This window comes from Acinonyx jubatus, chromosome F2 (assembly GCF_027475565.1).
Source record: "Acinonyx jubatus isolate Ajub_Pintada_27869175 chromosome F2, VMU_Ajub_asm_v1.0, whole genome shotgun sequence".
Lineage (NCBI taxonomy): Eukaryota > Metazoa > Chordata > Mammalia > Carnivora > Felidae > Acinonyx > Acinonyx jubatus.
In genome coordinates, this window is record NC_069394.1 from 69,644,484 (window position 1) to 69,662,695 (window position 18,212).

The 18,212-nt window shown below is 40.3% G+C and overlaps 1 protein-coding gene across 11 annotated transcripts in view; it reads left to right on the forward strand.

Moving 5' to 3' along the window:
- Positions 1–18,212, forward strand: part of ASPH (aspartate beta-hydroxylase) — a 222,546-nt gene that overhangs the window by 53,347 nt on the left and 150,987 nt on the right. For 6 of the 11 annotated variants that reach the window (XM_053208017.1, XM_053208012.1, XM_053208011.1 and 3 more), the window contains one exon: positions 16,993–17,085. The exons of 2 other annotated variants lie outside the window; for them this stretch is intronic. In XM_053208017.1, coding sequence (XP_053063992.1) covers positions 16,993–17,085 — 93 coding nt within the window. Of the gene's footprint in view, positions 1–3,552; positions 3,595–5,803; positions 7,558–16,992; positions 17,086–18,212 lie in introns of those variants that run through there. 3 more of the 11 variants (XM_027042929.2, XM_027042930.2, XM_015070919.3) reach the window with 1 other exon arrangement.

Consider the following 18,212-nt stretch of genomic DNA (forward strand, 5'->3'; position numbering starts at 1 on the left):
AGGAAGTAAAGAACATGGTGATTATTTATTCTTTGCCATTTTCTTTGACTACAACCACATCCTGATGCTTTTTTGATGACTGCTTTCATTTGGAATGTATTCTATCAACAAAACCAATTTTCATCCAAATGAGTTACAGAATACCAGAATGCTTCCTTTTCAGGCTCCAATTGATAGAATTTTCTTTATACTACTTGGAAACTTTTTTAAAGAAGTTATATTGTCATGAATTTGATTGATTGATAAAATTGTTCCTTTTTTTTGTCATTGGTTGTTGGCTATGGTAGTAAGGAGAGAAAAGGAGAAAAATAGGGCATGCTTGTTGATTTTTTGATGCTAAAGGGAGTCCACATCAACCACAGTTACAAATAAGAATGTAATTCTGTCTATACTTAGGAATTATTTAAAAACAAAGTCTTATGTACTTGCCTGTGGTTTTCTCTGGAGCCACTTCTGTAATGTTTCCAAAGGTGTTTTGTTTCTTTTTCCCCACTCTATATGCTCGTCCTGGATCACCACTAACCCCTTCACCACTGAGCTTCGTGTCATTTATGAAAAAAAGGTCTATCTAAATTTCCCTGAACTGAGCCTATGTGAGGTGCTCACTGTCATTAACAGTTCCTCTTTTAGTAGGTATCCAGAACCTTCCACATGCTCTTCCATCTTCTGGAGTCACTGTTTTTCTTCCGTAAAGATGAATTTGCTTTCCCTTTACCAAGACGGTCATCTTTGTCTTGCCTTCTATTGTCTTCATGTCGCTACATGTTACAGCATTTCTTTATTCTCACAATTTTCTTCATCGTTTCTTCTCGTTGGTCATTTTTGCAGGTGTTGCGTCTTCTGGTTCCCAGAGTTGACTCTTTCCCTGTAGCAACCCCTGCGTCTTCTGGCCTCATTATAATTTCTCCCCTCTTGCTAGGTCCGTTTCTCTTTCCTATAGGCATGCCTTTCCTTTACACTAGAGGACTAGCCATCAAACATTCAAACACACTGAAATCTTACAAATACTTGATCCTTTCTCCTCCCTAGGAACCTTGGGAAAGTCCACATATGATCATTTTTCTTCTGAGAAGAAGGTGGTCGGCAGGAGGGTGGGGGAGTGGGGGGGATAAGCACCTTGGGTTTTTGGTCACCTTTTTTCCACCTACGTTTTCTCATTATAATGTGATCACCTCTTCTGCTTGTAAAACTGTAATCTGAAGAACCTTATGGAACATTTAATAACTAATATAATTAAGTTATGTCCTCATCCTAAACCTTTGTTTATACCTTCCTTCCTAAAACTGCACATTCGACTTGAAGCACCCTGCATTTTCTTGACTCCTCTCATTTCTTCTTTTCGTAAGGGCTCCTCTGTTAGCATCATATTTTCTTGGTGCTGTGCTTTCTCTCATGCCTAAACCCTTGCTTTCTGAGACTGAATATGATAATTGTGGTTTAAATTCTTAGCTCAGTCGTTATCATGTCAAAAATAATTGAAAAATTATTGACTATACTTTAAGTTCAGAGAAGGTAGCTAGAGTTGATGCTTTGGCATTTTGTATAGTGCATTGCACATTGTATATATCACTTTAAGGATTTGTGCCCAAACTGGAAAAGTTTTAAATAAATCACCCATTACTTTTTCCTGTTTCACTAATCTAATGCTAATCTAATATTTTATTAATGTCAGACATTAACTCTAGCTTTTTTATCCATATAGCTCTTTTGACTGTATCATTAACAGCGGGGTTGGGCAGTTGGGGAGTCTGCTTCTTAACCCTCTCAGCTTTTTACCAGGAAAATCTGGGCATGCATTGAGAGAACATGCAGGAGTCAGGAGAGGGACATGAACAGCATTAAACATGCATTTTGATGTTTTATGTTCATTTCTTTTGCACATTGGATGATGCTCATTTAAAAGTTGGTATTACAAGTATAAGTTTGTTATTTCATTCTGAAATAAACTTTAGTGGGGAGTGGTCCAAGATGGCATTCAGTATTACAGGGTCGTGTGCTGTTTTTAATAGAGTTTAGGAAAGAGTCAACTTTTATCTGTGAAAAACGATTGCCTCCCCGCCTCCTCCCTCCCTCCCCCTCTCCCTCTCCCTCTCTCACATACACACACACACACACACACACATTAGTTATGGTTCTGTATGTGTATAAGTAATTGGACAGATATAGATAGCCATATGGAACAGTTAATTTACATTTCTTTTTTATGTGTAGTCAATAGTAAGGCATACACTAATACTTTCCCCCCAGAATAATGATGATGATATTTTTTTTATTTTAACTGAAGCATATTACATTGCTATCACATGTGCAACATATTACATTGATATCACATGTGCAACATAGTGTTTTGACAAGTCTGCATGTTATGCTGTGCTCACCACAAGTATAGCTATCATCTGTTGATAATAATATTTCAACCAAAATAAATTGCCATTCTCAAATGGACTATTTCATTTGATGGAAGCAAATGATGATGGGTAGAGAAAGAGGAAAGGAATTTAGGCATGGAGGGTGATTTGAACAGTGTAACAGAATAGGAGTGAAAACATCTCATACTGAAAATGGGAGTGTGATTAGGGTTTTGAGAAACAGAGAGTAGGTTCTGCTTGGGGGCTTTTCTCATACAACCGTAGCCCTTCACTGCTGAGTGACGGTTCCTGCATGGTGCCGCCCCCACCGGCGGTTACCGGTAATCACCACACCTCCCACTCTAAGCCTGGAAGTGTGTTGGCAACTTGATGCCACCTTGGAAAGTTTGCTGATACATGAGTATAAAATAGCATTTATGTGATGGGGGGATAGAACTGAGAACATCAGTTGCCCAGGATGCCGAATACAGGCTGGTTAGAATGACAGTGTACTGAGAGGTATGTAGTATTGATGTTTGTTAGAGGGTAAACCTATTATCACAGCTTTTATTTGCCAAGATAAGAAAGAGAAAGGCATCGCAAATTTTAAAATGAAGAGTAGAAGGATACACCGTATGACAGTGTAATTCTTGCTTGTGTAATTTCTTATAAAGGAAGTTTGAAACTTTGGAGGAAAAAAAGCAATGATTAGAGTCCTGTCAAAATATGCTGTCCTTTTTTTGGATGGCAGTGATGATTGAGTAGGAGAGTAAAGTTCCCTGGTCTGTTCGTGTGTCATGCTAAGCACAAGGCCCTGGCTGTGCAGCCACACCAGAGAGGGAAATGCCATTTCCAGAGGAAATTAAGTATTTCTGAAGCCCCAAATCCTTTCATGTCCAAGATAAGTCACGAAGTTGACTGAATTACAGGCTGATTATAATGCATTTTTGCTATAGTGAAAGTAAGGTTTTATGTATGAAATGTATGTATATATATATACACACACACACACACACACACACACACACACTCACATATATATGTTGAAGGAGTATGTTTTTTGAATGGTAAGTTTAACTTAATTTGTTTAATAGAGGCATTGATTTTGACTATATTTATTTGCTTAGTTTTTAAAGATACTTAATTTTTAATTCCCTTAATATTTTCTGTTTATAACCTATTTTCATCTTGTAAATACCGACAGAAGGACCTGGTGGGGTAGCCAAGAGAAAAACTAAGGCTAAAGGTATTTTCTGTTTTTCAAATTAGCCTTGAGTGAATCAAGTTTAATGCTTGAAGATGCATGACATTTTCTAGATATGTTACTGCGGCTACTAATGCTTTTTGGTTTGCATTGCACCTTTGGTCATAAGTAGTTTTATTAAGGCATCATTAAAGAAGTTTTTTGCCTCAAGCCTATAATTTTAAGTAATTTCCTTCATTACTTTATCAAGACTTTTGTGACAGACTTGATATTAAAAACATGACGATATCATATTGTTCTCTTACATATAAACTTACTTCTGTACTTGCTATCATGTAATCTAAAACCTTTGTTAGTTTGAATTTTTTAATGACTTTTGGGAAAAAAGGTGAATTCTCCACTGATGGATTTCACTTCTTCAAAAGCTCTGATGATGTTGTGTCTTAGAGCATAATCAGAGAGAGTGAGCAAACTTCTAGTTTTCAATGAAATGAAAACATTGATTTATAATCTGAAGGTCTGTATTTCATTGCTATGGAATTTGTTGTCTTTTCATATTTTAATTCTTTAAAAATTACTAGACTTGCCAACCATTATATGTAGGCTAACAGCTTATTATTACAGCCTGATTTTATTTATATCCCTGTGGTTTCTCTTGTTCACATATAAATATATATGAATATAAATAATAAATGTAAATATAAATATAAACATAAAAGAAAATATAAATATAGGATATATATGTCCTTTAAGGACAGGGGCATGGGAGCAGTGCATGGTTTCCTTTACAAACTTGCAATATTCTTTCATGTTCAAGTGCTTGGCCTCTAGTGTTTTTAGTTTTTTTGTTTTTTGGTAAAACATTAACAGGTGAGACTTTGACTATGTGACTTGCAGGGTTTTGCGGTTTGTATTTTAATTTTAAGATTAGGGAATTTGAAACGTTTTTCACTTCGTATTCCACCTGAATAATTCCCAGGAAGAGAAAAATTATTACCATTTTATTCTTATGTCAGTAATTAGGAAATAAGCACCCAATAAAGTATAGTTTGTACTTCTCAAACTGAAGAGGCAAATCCAGCAGTAAGGATTTAATGCTGTAAAAACTGCAGAACCAGATCTGAGAGCAGTGCACGTGTGTTCGTGCAGTGACATTATGTCTGTTACCCTACAAACAGCATTGAAGTAGGTGAGGATTTGGACAGTTGATTCTTTATGAATGTTATTCTGTATTTTTAGAAGGTTTTAACAAGATTTTCAGGAAGAATTGAGTAGCATTTTGTGCTATGCGAATTTTGATGGGCAAAAACATCTCCACATCTTATTAAAGGAAATCTTTCATTTTCTTTGTTTCTGTTTAAATGCTGTGTAATTCAGTAAGCACCTTGCTTCTCTTAAGATTTCCTAATGAGAGAGTGAGAAGCTAAAATTCAAAGCTTTTGCTAGCAGTTCTATTACACTTCGTGTAAAACAGGGTGAAAGCGGGTTGGTTTTAGATGAAATTTGGAATTCCCTGTATGTTCCATTTATTTGCTCTCTCGCCTATGAGCATGGATGGACAACATGTTGGCTTGAGCAGCTTTACATAGATTAACAAGAAAACATATTTAAAGGAATACCGATCTCATAATGTTGAATATAAGCAGGCGAAAAATTCTACTCGTCATTTTAAGCACTGTAAGTGATGAACTTAAAATTTCATACTCATGAATATGGGTTTTTTTTTCTTAGCTAAGAAAATTAAATGGCATTTACTTTTTCCGTTTGTGCATTATATTTTCAAGGCTCGTAAGCACAAATATGTTAAGGGCATCACTTTTTGTTAGAACTAAAAGTTTTAAAATTCTCTTCGTACGAATACTTGCACGTTACGGACATTTTTTTTGTAATGCTGCCGTGTTCCTTTAATTATGTCATTACAGTTGTGAAATGGGAGTTGCTAACCCTTTGTGCAAAGTACTGCCTTTATGGATGGCCTCAATTTTAATAATCTTGCATGTTAGTCTTAAGTCATAACTTCCCACTGGAAAAATAGGATGGCAAGTTTCTGGCATTTTTTTGATAGTGGAAACCTTGTAGAGGTTTGCATCTGTTTTTAGCCGATTGAAAACTAGAGGATTAAAGCACTTTCTGAATGAACATTTCATGTGTGTGGAGAGATAAAGAGCATACGTTTGCACTAAGTTACTGTTTTGTGAATTAAGAGATGCGTTCAATAAACTTTCTTTCCTTTGATTGGAAAACCTGAAAGTTAAAGAACTCACTAAGGAAGAGCCCAAGAAGGAAAAAGAGAAACCCGAGTCAAGGAAGGAGAGTAAGAGCGAAGAGAGAAAAAAGGGGAAGAAAGAAAAGGAGGATGACCGGAAGGCTAAGAAAATTACCGATGCAGATATATCCAGGAAAGAGTCTCCTAAGGGTAAAAAGCCCAGAGAGAAGGAGAATGTGGGCCTAGACAAAAGTGCTAAAGCCAAGGAAAGTAGGAAAAAATCAACAAATATAAAGGATACTTCTAGTAAAATGGCATCCAGAGACAAAGATGACGTGAAGGAAGGTAGGAGTTCTAGCAAACACGCACACTTGGCAAAGGGAAATAACCAGAAAAGGAAGAACTAAGAGCTGTAATGTCATCATCCCAGGAAATGGTAATCTCATCGTCACTTGCTGCTAAAGGGCCTGGAAAATTTAGTATTGCACCGGTTGGGGAAGATGTGTCCCATCGCCGTCGAGTTTGTTTGTTGGTGCTCAGTAAGGAAGTTGTTTGAAATTTAGAGACACTGTCTCATGCTTCTCAATTGAAAAGATGAAGCTTGTAAACACCGTGTAATAAAAATGTGATGTAATAGCTTCTGTTTTTATTAATTTATTGATCATGTATCCAGATAAATGTATATGATATGAATTGTAGTGAATGTATTAATCGACCGAATACTTTCATGGGAGTTGAGTAAGAACGTTAAGATTTTGCAGAGTACATACGTGCCAAGTGGCCTTCAGTTATGACAGATGCTCAGGTAGGAGCTTCTTTTCTCCCGTCCTTCTTTGTCTTCTTTCCTCGTTTCCCTTCTGGCTTCCCTGCTTTCCTTTCTTCTTCACCTGCCCTTCTCCTTCCCCACTTCCTTTCTCCTTCCCGGCCTCTCCACCCCTCCCCTCAGGCTCCTGTGGCAACCCCCGGAGTCCTCTTCCCAGGCGCCCACCCCCACCCACCCACCCACCCCCTGTTTTTGGGGGGGCTGCCCCCTCCTCAGGCTCTTCCCTGGATTCTCCTTTCCCTTCGCCTCCCCTTTCCCTCCTTTCGGGTCTCTCCTCCTCAGTCTTTTTTGGCTCTTTTCCTGCCTCCCTCATCCCTCGTGCCTCCTCGCTCCTCAACCTCTTCTCTTCCTTCCAGTCCCGCCCGCCTTCTTTTGTCACCCACTCAATACTCGGTGCTTCCGGTGCGCCCCATACACTGCTCTAAGAACTCTGGATACACTTGTGAATAAAAGAAAGAACTTGATTTAGAAGACCAATTTTAGAGCGCTTTTATTTATGGTATCTTTACAGACCCAGAAGAGTTATGAAAAGACTACGTGTTTCAAATTAGGATATACTTTCATTTTATATCACACGGTTTTATAGGTATTTTGGTGGAACACGACATACATTTTCCATGTTTGATTGTATCATTGTTTACCGTTTGTAAGGCGCTGCAAAGTTGAGATCTAACTAGAGGTCAGAACTTTGTTAATCAGAGAATATTTAATAAAATGAAATTTCAGTAAGAGTACATTTCTACAAATGGTTTGTGGTGTCCTGTGCGTGAAGTCTTAAATCTTTAATTGTAACCACTGGTGAGATTCAGTTATGAATTAGAGAAGAGCAACCTGATTTGTTGTAACAGAATCAAAAGTGCTGCCACAAAGGTTTTATTTTTTTTTTTTAAATAATTCTTCAACTTTGTCTATGAAGAGCTGAAAACCAGAGAATTTGACTTAATGGAAGACATTTCAAATAAAAAATGAATAAGCATTAGTGTAGGTGTTTCCAAAAATACTGTGCACCTTTTTCTTGTATACTTGCACCTTTCCTGCTTAAAATCAAGCACTTGGACATTTAGTGGACAGACATTCCCACTGACAGAATTACACAGCGAGGGGGAAATCCTAGAGAATACCTGCTCTAGCTAATCCAGTCCTATTATTTTCTTGTTCAAGGACTACGGCCCAAAGAAATTGTAGTGAGGATTTCGTTGTTTTTATAGATTCCCGGAACGTTGTAAGCCACACGGGGCATTTTATGACTCATCTGGTTGGTGGATACAGGGGCTGGCTTCAGGTGAATAGATCCCAAATACGGACCTATCATCAGACCCGTTGCTTCCTAGCTTTTGTCTCGAGTCTTAGCTCTGCTGATGCTTTTCCTGGACTTTATTCTAATTTTTTTTTAATGTTGATTTATTTTTGAGAGAGATAGAGAGAGAGAGGTGGAGGGGCAGAGAGAGAGGGAGACACAGAGTCAGAACCAGGCTCTAGGCTCTGAGCTGTTAGCACAGAGCCCGACGCGGGGTTCAGACTCACAAACTGAGAGATCATGACCTGAGCTGAAGTCGGACGCTTAACCGACTGAACCATACAGGCGCCCGCCTGGACTTTACTCTATATAGAGTAGCTACAATTTGATGAAGAAGACAGCCCTCAGAAAGCTCCAGACGCATCTTTCTAGTTGCGCAGTCCTAGTGCAGAGAGCAAGTTTTCTGAAATGGCTTGGGAGGAAAGTCCAGAAGAAATGCAGCCGGGCCTGGTTAGACCTGGTGACTGTTTGTGACCATTCCTGTAGTCAGGGATTAGTCCTCCCAGGCTGGCTCCTGTGCACAAAGCTGTGGCTGGGGGTTGGGTTGGGTTCTGCTGAAACCCTATGAAATGTTTCCCCCAGGATAGAGGGTGTCTGGGAGGAGAAGAGGGACACTCCAACTGCGCACTGAGCAGAACAAGAAGCAAAACAGATACTCATCACACACATAAAGGTTACACCATCTTAAAAACATATCTTGATGTTAGATCATGCTGCTAAGATAAATGGATTGATTTTTTAAATTTATGTCCCAAATTTTAAGTGTTAATTTTTCTACAGATTGGTGTTTTGTTTTTTTTTCCCCCTTCCTTGGAGAAGGGCTGGTCATTACATTTGTATTTACTGAGAGCATTCTAATAATTTCTACCTTGGGTTTGGAAGGACAAAAGTGATACAGGATAAAGTATATAAATGCCGAAGTCTAAGAAAGTGAGTGGGGAAAAAAGTCTTAGAATAACCTAATCAACATGAGTGTGTTCACGTTACCTGTTGCTCTTCAGTAAAGCGCTTAGAAATACTTTGCGTCTGGGGCACCTGGGTGGCTCAGTCGGTTAAGCGTCTGACTTTGGCCCAGGTCATGATCTCACGGTTCATGAGTTCGAGCCTTTGCGGCAGGCTCTGTGCTGACAGCTCGGAGCCTGGAGCCTGCTTCGGATTTTGTGCCTCCCTCTCTCTCTCTGCCCCTCCCCAGCTCATGCTCGCACCCTGTCTCTGTCAAAAATAAATAAACTTAAAAACATTTTTTTAATAAAAAAATACCTTGCTTCTGCCATAGCTTTCCTTTGCATATCAGCTCAAGAATTAAATGGAAATGTCTCTACTGAACGCATTTCAGTATATTTCGAGAGCTTTTGTGAGCTGGGGATGGATTTATTTTCTTTACTCCTTTTTTCTTTCCTTCCCTTTTCTTCAGCAAATAAAGGCTGCAACTGAATTTTCTGAAGCTGAGGTCACACTTCACCCAGCTGCATTGGCCCTCACCATTCACCTGAAACTTTCATGTGGGAGAAGCTTTTAATGGGCTTAAAACAGTGCTTACACTCTCAGTTTCATTCATCTTAAAATTTGGTGTGTAGTTATTTCTATTTTCTGCTGCTTCATATTATCTAAGGGTAATTAAAGCTAGAAAGGTTGTCCTTTTTAAAAAGCCGCCTAAACATAGAGACAAACATTTCCTAATGCAAAGTACCTGGGAGCCGGAAGAACCCCTGAAGAGTGCAAATGAGATACTAAGAAAGTAAGTTTATTTTGTCATATCACAAACAAAATTTCTGTTTAAATTACACTATGAGATGATACTTCAAATTTCAAAAAATGACATTACTGGCACGTTTTTCCAAATGTCTTATGATAGTATTTCACGTGTGAGTGTCACAATCGCTGTAAAGGTAAAGATGGCCAGTTTTACAGGAATATTTGAGAGCCTATCAGTATTCCAAGGATCTTTTTTAGTCTTTAATACTCAGATTCCTTTTTTTGAAACACTTTATCATCGTTGATTTTTTTTTCTTCATGTATTGTGACATCACAATAATGTCTGCCTCATTTGTTAAGGACTTTGTGTGCGAATTTTCATTTTTGCTAACATCATTTGTAACCAACTTTTTGAAATCTGACTAGTTTTTTTTTTTACAAGATTTTCAGCTTTACTTTGTGGGTGATTTGCATTGTGTATGTACTGTCTTCCTCAACATTGCACAGTCAGGGGGAGATTGATAAAGAAATTGGTGTGAGCATGAATGATTGAATTCATTCAGTCAGTAAGTAACTGATTCGTAGAAAATATTTTCCAGTGTTATGACCTCCTTAGTCATACAACTCCGTCCCTTCAGGGTCTCGTAGTGATCATGTGAATAATAAGGACTCCCTATATGCACTTCCACTAAAAGAACAGGTAGAGGTCATACACAAGTATGATTTTCAATTTTAACTGTTTTAACTGTAGAGTCATTTTCTGTGAAATGGGTCTGATGGCTTGGACTACATCTCCTGGCTTTGGTTCCTTTCTCCTCTGTCCTCCACTATTCCCCTCTCCTGGAATAATTCTCCATTGGTGACAATTCTCCAAATCGATAACTTGGATTGTTTTCACCATGAAATGCACCTTGGAAATGCTGGGTTTCGTCACTTGTGAACTGAAGATAAAACCTTTCCTTCAGGTGGCTGTGAGAACTAGCTGGTATTGCATGTGCATAAAGAGCTGGCTCGTTGTGCATTTCATTCCCCCCAGGTTGTAGCTGAAGAGAAAGTTTTTGTTCTTAGGAAACTGAAGGGAGGGGTGTTGTGTAGCAGATCTGTAAGCGTTTTGCTCATGGAAATCTTGTTTGGGGTAATCTGAAAAAATACCCAGTGACAGCCTCCAGCCTCTTGTCCTCCCGCCTCTGTTTGCCTGAAGATAAAACCACGTGACCTAGATGTTTATTACCGGTTTGGACATCATTTTTACATAGAGAAACCAGTTGTCACCAAAGCTTCAATCTTGTAAGCCCTGCACAGCATGAAGTTACCTACTTTCCTTTTGTTTGTTCTCATTTCATACCTCATTTGATTTCACTTTGTGAGTATTTATCACTCTTGTGTTAGCATCCGTACCTCAAAGAGTTCTGTCATTTACTTCTTCCTTGGCCTCAAGCATTACTTCTCTTGTTTCCCAAGAGGTTAGAGGAAGACATATAACGCTTTTGCGTCCCTTGTGGCAATGGTATAAATAGCCATGTGCTCTGTCATCTCTCTTTTGCATTTATCGATTCGTTCAACAAATAATCTGAGTGCCTGCAGCATAGCAGGCCGTGCTGGGCACCAGGGATACAGGTGACGAGGGGACTGCCATCCCTGCGGTGAAACGTGGTGAAATAAACAAGGGGCTGAGAAAGAAAATAGTGCAGCCAGAGCCAGCTGTCGCCACCACCCCGCTCTTCGCCTCGCCTAGAATGTGTTCCCGCTCCGGTGGCGGGCCACCTTCCAGCTCTGCTGCAGGATCCAGCTGAGTCATTACGTCTACACTGACTCCTTCTGTGATCCTCCCAGGCGGTGGGACTGTGTGTCTTCCCTTTGCCATGCTCCTTACTTCACTTCATTCCTGGATTTTGCTTTCTACCAGCCTGATTTATGCCCAGTACCTAGCATAGTGGTGGCTGAGAATAAAAGGCATTCGATGTGGTGTTTATTGGATGATGAACATCTAAAACACAGATCATTTAAAAATATTTCAGATCTGTATATACTGTTGACTAATATTAAAAAAATTTTTTTTAAGGAAAAACTTAGGCATTTCTGCAGTAATTGCAGTATGCTTTAACCACCTTGGAAATTGCTGGTAGCTGTGTTCATGTTGTGTGCCGGGAAGATGGTAAATATGCTTTCTTTTTTTTTTTTTTTTGGTTTATTTATTTTTTGAGAGAGTGTAAAGGAGGGGCGGTGGGGGGAACTCCCAAGCAGGCTCTCTGCTGATAGCACAGAACCTGATGCGCAGCTTGACCCACAAACCGTGGGATCATAGACCTAAGCCGGAATCGAAAGTCAGATGCTTATCCGGCTGAGCCCCCCAGATACCCCGGTAAATTTACTTTTTTAGAAGAAATGAAGGGAGAAATTAATTTGTGGAAAATAAATGTATATTTGCTGGTTTTAAATCATCTCCTTTAATTCTTAAAACCCTTCTAAGGAGGTAGTTGTGTTCCCTTTACACACTTGTGGAAACCCAGTCCTGTCGGTGGGAATGTGCCCAGGATGGGATTCCAGTGGAAACAAGCGACAGCCCTCTTGATGCACAAACCCTAGCTCCTGGGGCCATCTCGTGTGGCAGGTGTTAACGTTGAGTCCACCCCATTCCAGCCTTTGTGGAGACCCTTCGGTGGCCCTGAAACCCAAGCTCTTAGCAACCCTTCGGCAGTTTTATTCTTTCGAGGTGTAGGTCATCCTCTCCCTGCAATCTTGTCTCTATCTTGAGTCGTGTGAAGATGCGTTGAATCTGGAATGGCTCTTACTGTATATGGTGGGGCAGCTCTTCTGGTTTCTGGCAGTGTCAGAATTTTGATGGGGCTGAGGTTGGGATGCCTGCTAAGATCCGTGTTTGCTGATTACAGAAGCCAGGAGCAATAGCGACAATTAGCATGGTCAATCAGTATGTGCATCTTTCTGGCTTGTTGATTTTCCGGAGTATTTCTCACGTTCCTGTACCTGTTAGGATTATTCCTGGGATATATTGATTTATACTATTAGACTACTCGTGTTTAAAGAAGCAGCAGTTCTGAGCTCTTCCCCTGGAATAACGGCAGCTGGTGTAACCTGGGTCGGTGAGACCAAAATTTCCTTCAGGCTGTGCACTACCGAATCATACGCCAGAGATTGATAAACCAGTTTTTTATTTTTTTTATTTATTTAAAAAAAATTTTTTTTAATGTTTATCTTTATTTTTGAGACAGAGAGAGACAGAGCATGAGCAGGGGAGAGGCAGAGAGAGAGGGAGACACAGAATCAGAAGCAGGCTCCAGGCTCTGAGCTGTCAGCACAGAGCCCGACACGGGGCTCGAACTCACAAACTGCGAGATCATGACCTCAGCCGAAGTCCGACGCTCAACCAACTAAGCCACCCAGGCACCCCGATAAACCAGTTTTTTTAAATCTCTTAGCTTTTATGGGCTAAGTGCCTGAAGTCCTGTGAAGTACAGCACTATTTGTGGTTCTTTCTTTCCCACATTTTGCCGAGGAAGTGGTTTGTGTAGAATTCTTCACAAAAAACGAATCCTTCGTTTTCAGTCAGTGTGAATAGCTCCATGATCCGGTGGCCCCAGGGCCTTTCGGATTCGCACACCCTCACTCCTCTCTAGCTGCATGGGCCCCGTGGCTCTTCCCCACTGCCAGCATACACCCCTCACCCCCAGCCGAGGAATTTGTACTCGCTGGTCCGGATCCTCATCTGGAGTACTCTCCCCCAGTGTGAGTCACAGGCCCACATCCCTGGCTGCCTTCAGGAATCTGTTCACATTTTATCGAGTCCTTTCCTCATCAGTTCGCTGGAGATAGCCTTCCTCCTCTCCCTGATGGCCTGGCACTCCCTGCCCCCTGCCTTCCCCCATCTAATATGTTCTAAATATTTCATGTTTCTTATTTTTTAAATCGTTCCCTCCCTGTAAGAGGTAGGGCTTTTCAGTTCTCATTTTCTGTAGAACAGTGCCTTGCATCAGTAGGTGCCAAATAATTGTTGAATGAATGAACGAATGCCATGTGCAACTTAGTAAGTTTTAAACTGTTAGCATATTTATGGGAAGAAAATACACTTATTTCCCATTGCTGTCAGGTGTACTGGGGTTAGCAGGGAATGAAGTAAGCGAATGTTGGGCTAAGGTAACTGTGTCACATAATCAAATTTGCTATGAATGCTTGATTTCAAGCGCTCACCTCACCTTTTATAGCTTCCATTTTGAATGACAGGAATGTAGGAAAATTTTATGTTTATTAAATGCAGGCGCTTTTTTATTTCCTAATTTTCCTGATGTGCCCGAAGAACTGAAAACGAGGTGTCTTTTAAGGGAAACAGTTGCTTTTTCAAATTGCGCAGGGGCTGGTGTGGTTACTTGCAACTAGATAGTTACTCGCGGGTGCCACGGCCTTCCTGTCACTCTTGCCAGCGTGGGAATGGACGTGGGTTCTGGTTTGACTGTTAAGTGGAAGGAGAAGACTGCTGGAAGCTTCAGCTTCTGGGAAAGATTTCCTCAAGCCCCAGAGAGGCAGAGCAAGAGGTGGGTCTCTGCTTCTGGACACCCTGGGGTCCGAGAGAGAAGCTTGCCGTGGGGGAAGCCCCGACTGGCGGTGGGAGGGTGAAGCCAGCCAGCGCCCAGAGCAAGCCCGCTCACCCCCGCGCTCCTCCTGAGAGTACATAGTGAATCTCCTCCTCCTCCGAGCCAGTGTGAGTCGTGTTTTGTTGTCTGCAGCCCCAGGAGCGTCAACACTGATGACAGTCATTTCGTAATGTAACTTTGAGTACTTATTTCGGTGCGATCTCCTTGCCATTTGTACCTCACAATAAATCCATTTTGAATACCTTTCCTTTGATTCTGAATTGACCGTATGTGTATTTTTTTCTTGTTTAATATTTTGTTTACTTTCTGCCTTAAAATCTTATATGAGACCTGAAATCTTATATGAGACCTGTATCTGCCACTCATTCGTGGACTAAAATGGATTTGGGTGGCAGTATAATTTCTGGAAACACCAAAATGAAAGCTTGTATGGCTGATTCTTCCATAGGAGTTATCAAAGTAATAATTAGTCTAGAATGGGTGGTGGTGGTGTTGTTTTTAGAAAGTTTTTTAGGGGTCTGGGGAAGGGTATGTGTTAATTTGATCCTCAGCTTTTTTGAAGTTTACAATATTGCTTATTTTTGCAGTGCTTTCACCTCTGGAAAAATAGCTGTGCCCAGGTGTGGGTAAATTTAGAACTCAACTGCTGCTTGGGGCAGAAAAGGAAACTGCACAATATTTTCTCTTGTCATGTGCTTTTGCTTTCTCCTGTGGTTTTACCATTTCAATTTTAGAGACAAATAACTCCAGTTGATGTGGAGAAAGCTGACAATGAGGAGAACCTCATGGCTAAATACTGGCAATGCTAGTAGTTTTCAAACACTTCTCACATCATAAGTTGTTTTCACATGAAACTTCTCAAAATCCAGTAAGAATGGGGTTTTCAGGCAATTTAAGTCTCTGTGGTTTGGTGGGGAAATATTTCCCTGCTTATCGAACCCATGGAGCACGATTTGAAACCCTGCTACCTAGAGGATCAGCGAAGAATGACCCGTGATTTCCCATCCAAAGTGAGATGCTCTTGAGGGCGAGATACTTACACTAGCACAACAGAGTAACCTGGGACTGTCCCGGGCAAATTAGGCCCCTGGTTCTGCAGCAGTGGGTTCTAGAGCCCAGATAGGAATCTCCTTGCTGGTAGTAGTAGGAAATTGTTTCGGATCCCCTTTCCCACCTTTCGCTTGTCTAGTGTAGCTGAGGAGCCCTGGTCCCACAGAGGCTGTCTGCAGTCATCGGTACCGGCAGAGCAGCCCCACTGTGGGGTGTGTTCAGCCCCTGAGCTGTTTACCAGGCACCTGTTACGTGCCAGGTATGTTCTGAGGTGCTCAGGGTTCCAAGGTAAGTTACGGGATTCTGAAGGTTTACCCTGTTCATTCAGCAGGACTTAGCAACGAGTAATAGTTCCATACCTGTTCCATTTACTGTTGGGAGATGCAAGAATGGATTATTTAAAGGCGAAAGAGCACGGGAGTTTTCAGTCCTGAACTTGGAATTGGAAACGTGATGTGTTTTACTAACAAGGCCTTCGTCTCTACCCGCCACGTCCCGAAGTGGAACGTTTAGGATCCGTGGTTACTTGTGTATTATCCCTTTGTTAGAAGTCACTATATAGTTAGAAGTAGAACACAACTGTGTCCGTTGGTGTTTGTTGCAATAGCCTTAGGCTTTTTGTGTAAATAGTGTGGGAAATAAGTACCTAAAACAAATATAAATGGTGAGGGAGAGTCCTGTGTATCTCTGTCTTATTCTCTTTACGATTGGGGAGAAGAAGGTGGGAATCGTGTTTTTGTCCATGAGAGAAAAATAAAGACATAAAAAGGGAACAGTAAGGAAAAGTGTAATCAAAAAGCAAGTGAAAGACACTGAGAATTTAGCAGACTACAGTAGCGGGTCTATGTTAGACGTGGTATGAAGTGCTCAACGTTGGCAAAGTGCCTCTCGATTCTGTACTGACCTTTTCACTCTAGACTCACAACACACTTCCTCCAGTAACAGTTGTTGGTACAAGAGTCTCACTGGGGGTCGTGAAGAGCCAGGATTTGGGAAGTGGAATCGACAGACTCTTGAACCCTGTTTAGCTTTCTAAAGAGTTCTATTCGGTTGAGGACTTATTTTAATGTTCCACATATAAAATGTCAAAGAATTAATTTGGTCTGGTAGATTTTTAGACTGGTGTTGACTTTGAAATCAGCTCTCATGTTAATTTACCCTGATGTTTTATTTTCCTTAAGATATTAAAAAACTTTGTTTTCATACCTTTTAGCTCCTTATAGCATAGTATGATTGTAAATGGTACCTTTAGAAGGTTGTAAACAGTTATGTCTGATTTGTTCTCATTTTCAACTATAGGTTTCAAGAAATTATACATAAATCAAAATATGGCATACAAACCAATAACAAAGTTCAAGTGTAGCTTAGTTGTCTTAACCGCTGGATTCAGAGCTCAAGCAGCAATTCATTAATCACTTCTGAGCACAAGGAGCTTGAACTATTGAACTTCTTTGGGCAAGTTCAGACGTGACTGTTTAAGAGATTCGTGAACATTGAAGCAATGATTTTTTGTTTTGTTATTTTTAAATGAAAGGTTAACTTAGGTAAAGAGATGTTGAAGGCCCATGCGAAGTTAAAGAGCACACTGTTTTCCTACTTGAGTTTTTAAGCATTTCTACATTTTCAAGTAGTATGTAAAGTCTTGGAAACTGAGTTATTTGTACTATGGATGAAGTGTTTGAGAATATTGTTTTTCCTGGTTTAATATGTCAAACGAAAAAAAAAAAAAAAACTTAAGTTAACTTTGTGACTAAAAATGCAGGCCTTAAAGAAAGATCTGCTTCAAAGCCAACAGTCCCACCGGAAGAAGCTGAGCCATACCCTTGGCTGGGGGAGCAGGTTTCCGAGGGTTCAGGTAAGCTCACCTCTACATCTGACCCGATGGGCCTCGGCCTGCCAGGTGTCCAGCGTGCAGTTTCCAGAATCGTTTTACCCATAATTTGTGTCACAGTGTTTATGGAATAATGAAGTACTTTTTCTTCTTCTCTTCTGAGATTTTGCAGTAAACTTAATGTTTTCTACTAAAATACTCAGGACAATTTTAATTTTTGAGATCAAGAATCCAAGGCCCAGATGGGTGCTTTTTGCCTGAGATGGCACAGTTCAGAACATCCTGAACTAAATGCTAGGTTTCTTGATTCCAGTTCCAGAACTTCTTACAATGAAAGTACCATTAGATGTGTAGTGTTACACGAGTTTTGTTGTTTGTCACATGGTCTAGTAGAAGAGGCCTATGGGCTCCATTCTTTGTAAGACAGGAGTCTCCTTTCTACATCAGAGACTTCCCAGACCTCCATACGATGGTGTGTGAGGCCTGTTTTACATCCACATGAACTCACAGATTAATTTAAATACCTTCTTAAGTCACCCAAGCACCTATGACCCACAGAATGAAAACCCCTAATATCTGTGAATCAATTGGCAAATGAAATTTGAATCCATTACTAGCATTTCCTGTTTATGCTGTGATATTGATTACAAAGTACTATTTAATTTGCGCATTTTCTGTTTACCTAATAATTCTCCAAAATTTGGTTTCATTTCGCCACCTACTGGAAGTGTTCGGTATGACACTCCATGTTTACTGGCAACTGAAGTGCTGTGGCTGATTTTATCACCGCGGATGAGTAACGTGTGATTTTCTCTTCTCCCTTTTAAGATCAGTATGCTTCTCTGATTTTTTTTTTATTTGTTCAAATCATAATTCCAGGAGAATTTACTGCCTCTCTCCCATTTCTTTAGAAGTACGGCAATCCTACCCTAGCTCTGGAGCAAAAGTGCTAATTTAAATGTCTTTGGGTTTAGCATCTCAAACATTACTTTGTACTCAATAAAGTTATACTTTAAAAATCATGCTTCTTAAAGGTAATACCTACTCTGAAATGTTGTGCTATTTCTTTCTGCTTTCTCCTTTCCTTTAAAGTTTATTTATTTATTGGGAAAGGGAACGTGAGTGGGGAAGGGGCATAGAGAGAGAGGGGG